This window comes from Mesitornis unicolor, unplaced genomic scaffold (genome assembly GCF_000695765.1).
Source record: "Mesitornis unicolor isolate BGI_N332 unplaced genomic scaffold, ASM69576v1 scaffold34525, whole genome shotgun sequence".
In the NCBI taxonomy this organism is placed as follows: Eukaryota; Metazoa; Chordata; class Aves; order Mesitornithiformes; family Mesitornithidae; genus Mesitornis; species Mesitornis unicolor.
In genome coordinates, this window is record NW_010184054.1 from 1 (window position 1) to 1,651 (window position 1,651).

The window sequence follows — 1,651 nt, forward strand, 5'->3', positions numbered from 1 at the left end:
AATTAACCCTGAAGGGCTGAGGTGCTGATTGATTGGTCGGTTGATTAATTAATTGGGTGGATGCGGACCCTTGTGCCTCTATAAGCCACTGGGGTGAAGGGCTGTGGGTGCTGCTGGTGTGTTTGGAGGCTGCTCTTGTGCTGGTAATTAATGTGGGGAGCAATGTTTTGGGGATGGAGGTGGTGGGGGAGCACCAGGGGGGTCCTGTTCCAGTTTGGGGGGGCTCCTGCAATGCAGCACTATGTGCTCCTTCCCCCCAGGTACCCCATAGCCATGTCCATCACAGACAGCGTCGACCTGGCCAGCAAATCTGAGAAGCCTGTGTCTATGATTTGGGGTAAGCGCCTGCCCTTCCAGCAGCATCCCCATGAGTTGCTGTGTACCCCTCCCCAAAATCTGCCCTTCTCTCATCCCCCTCTGCATTTGCAGGGTGTGAGCTGAGCCGTGAGCGGGACTCCTACACCTTCCAGGTATCTGAGGAGTGGCAATGCGAGCAGCAGCTGGCCCTGCGCACAGTAGGTGGTCCCTGTCCTCCCAAAAAATACCCCCAAAATCCTAGGAAAGGGATGCCCAGATGCCATAGGGCTCATGGAGGGCTGTTCTTCTTGCTCCCCCCTCAAAGATTTGCCTGGGGGAGACCGCACGGGACGAGTTCCACGTGGTGGAGGTCGTGGCGGCCGAGGAGGGGGACGCTCGTGCCCCCGTCCCCTTGGCCACGCTGAAGCCCTCGGTGCTGCCCATGGTGAGTGCCTGGGTTTGGGGGGGTGTCCTGGGGGGGTTTGCTGGTGATGGGGGGCGCTGTCACCCTCCTCTTTGCCAGGCCCCCCTGGCGGGAGTGGAGCTGACCCCCCCGGTCACCTTCCACCTGCGCACCGGCTCCGGCCCCGTCTACATCAGCGGGCAGCACGTTTCCAGTAAGTCCTGGGGTGCTCCCAGTGTTCCCAGTATGTGAGCCCACTCTCTGGAAGCTGGGGGCTCAGCTGCCTTCTCCCGCAGTGATGCCCAACCTGTCCTGGGAGGAGGAGGAAGAAGAGGAAGAGGAGGATGCTGAGGAAGAGGAGGAGGAGGAGACCCCTGAGAAGGCCCCCAAGGGCCCACCTGCCAGGAAGGGCAATGCTGCCAAGGTACCCCCTCCCTTGGTCTGGGGTGCGAGGAGGGGTCCCTGTGCCATGTGGGGGGAGGATGCAGCCTCCAGCCTTCCTCTCCCACCAACATCTTCCTCTCTCCCCGCAGAAGAGGAGGCTGGACAAGGAGGAGGAGCCGTGAGTATGGAGGGACACAGCTGGAGTAGGAGACCCCCCTCTGCTGCTGGGACCCCCACCCCTAATCTCAGCCCTTCCCTTTTCTCCCAATCAGAAGCAACCCCTGTCCCGAGGAGCCCCTTCCCAGCAAGGTAAGAACCAGCCAAGGGGGTCCCTCTGCACCCCCCGGCCCCCTACCCCAACCAGTCAAACCAGTTAACACTCATTGACCTGAACTGGGAGCTCTGGGGGATGGAAAGGGGCTGATTTGTGATGCTAATTGGTTACCGAACCCCATAAATGGGGTCCTGGCTGGCTGTGACTGGGCTGGGGGGGGATGTTCCCCAAGTTTGGGGGTCCTCCCCATGCTCAGCCCCATCCCTACAGGGGCGAGGATCTGGCCGGGGCAG

At 61.3% G+C, this 1,651-nt stretch overlaps 1 protein-coding gene across 1 annotated transcript; it reads left to right on the top strand.

Moving 5' to 3' along the window:
- Nucleotides 1-260: 260 nt before the first annotated feature.
- On the top strand, nucleotides 261-1,393 carry LOC104540520 (nucleoplasmin-like; the record flags this gene model as incomplete). Its single annotated transcript, XM_010184349.1, has 7 exons — nucleotides 261-337; nucleotides 430-515; nucleotides 623-742; nucleotides 821-914; nucleotides 997-1,124; nucleotides 1,234-1,262; nucleotides 1,357-1,393. Coding segments are annotated over 7 exons (571 nt in total), but the record flags the coding sequence as incomplete, so codon positions are not given.
- Nucleotides 1,394-1,651: the final 258 nt, after the last annotated feature.